The sequence below is a fragment of the Austrofundulus limnaeus genome, unplaced genomic scaffold, assembly GCF_001266775.1.
Source record: "Austrofundulus limnaeus strain Quisiro unplaced genomic scaffold, Austrofundulus_limnaeus-1.0 Scaffold116, whole genome shotgun sequence".
NCBI lineage: Eukaryota > Metazoa > Chordata > Actinopteri > Cyprinodontiformes > Rivulidae > Austrofundulus > Austrofundulus limnaeus.
In genome coordinates, this window is record NW_013952518.1 from 1,520,447 (window position 1) to 1,521,897 (window position 1,451).

General features: G+C 48.3%; 1 protein-coding gene across 1 annotated transcript in view; it reads right to left on the bottom strand.

Annotated features, from left to right (window-relative positions):
* Nucleotides 1-1,451, bottom strand: part of rint1 (RAD50 interactor 1) — a gene marked incomplete at its 3' end in the record, with an annotated part of 31,540 nt that overhangs the window by 25,906 nt on the left and 4,183 nt on the right. Inside the window, 2 exon segments of the mRNA XM_014014575.1 lie at nt 124-239; nt 402-527. Coding sequence (XP_013870029.1) covers nt 124-239; nt 402-527 — 242 coding nt within the window.

A 1,451-nucleotide genomic window follows, 5' to 3' on the forward strand; every position in this document is an offset into this window, starting at 1 on the left:
GGATTCCTTTAAGGAGGACTCTCAGCTACTGCAGCTGCACATTTTAGCTCTCTGTCTGTGAAAGTGATCCTCTTAGAGCCAGGTTGGATTGGGGGTCCTGTTCCTTAGCTGTGGTTTCTGTACCTGAGTTCTCCTACGTAGTGAAGACACTTCAGGTATTTCAGACATTTCTCCATAAAGTCCACTTGAGTAAATGTGTCCTCAAGACCCTCTGTCCACAGCTCGGTCCCCTGCAAGTGCTGGAAAACAAGCAGTACTTATCAGTATTTATTCACCAACAGTGAATGTAAAACTGAAACTTGTTTCTGCTTTTATGAAGTCATTCTGAACATGACAGCAGCAACACAACTAAAGACAGGCTGGAAGAAGGAAAACAAAAAGCTGTCTCAGCATATCTCTACCTCCTGCAGCGTGTTGGACACACGTTTCTGTCTCTGCAGCAGCTCCTCCAGGGAACATCGCACCTCCTCTGCTGCAGACAGAGACGAGGACACTTTAGGAGGCACCGAGCTGCACACCGTTACAACCTGAACAACAGAAACACACAGCAGCAGGTCAGAGACACAGAGTCAGAGGGATGATGGTCTGAAAACAATCCCCACAGATCCAACACTGCTTCCTGCTGTCAGAGAGGGACACTTCAGGTCAAACATGAAGGAAATGTTTAGTTCAGGCCAGGCCAACCAGTCGATCGCGATCGACCGATCGATCTTTAGCTGGTTAGCAGTCGAACACGGAGCTGATAGAACGCAACAAGCACCGGAACGCCCGCGTACCGTTTTACATTTAGTTTTGTCATTCTCCATTTCTCAGCAACCTACCTCCATGTTCAATGCATCAAAATGGCCGTCTAGGCCCTCCAGTTTTGATTGACACCTCATTTGACCAACTGGGTTCATCTATCGGCCCTCCAGAGCCAATCTGTGAGAAGTGACCAACTTCAGCGAGAAGGGGTTATCTGCGGAATCAAAGTGGGCGTGTCACAAGAGTGGGCGTGTCAAATGCATAAACACTGTGGGCTACGAGGCCTACATGACGGTATCCTTAGACCCTGCTTGACCTCTTTACAGCCTGTCCCTGACCCCAAAACTAAGGTTGACCAGGAGAAATGTGACCCAAGTAGGGGACTCCAGAAAAAATGGTGCCGTACAGTAACGCCCCTTTTTGTTCTTGTCCAATCAGGTGGTGCCGTATGGTATCGCCCCTTTTTTGCTTTTCCAGTCAGGTGTGTCCCTTTAACAAAGTCCGTCAAATCAGGTGTGTCCCTTTAACAAAGTCCGTCAAATCAGGTGTGTCCCTTTAACAAAGTCCGTCAAATCAGGTGTGTCGCTTTAGAATCGCCTTTCCTTGTGACACGCCCACTCGTCCGCAGAGACCCCCACTTGACTTCAGCTAGTAGGGGTCTCTGCGGATGAGTACCTGAAAGTGATACTTGAATAAAAGTACAAGTA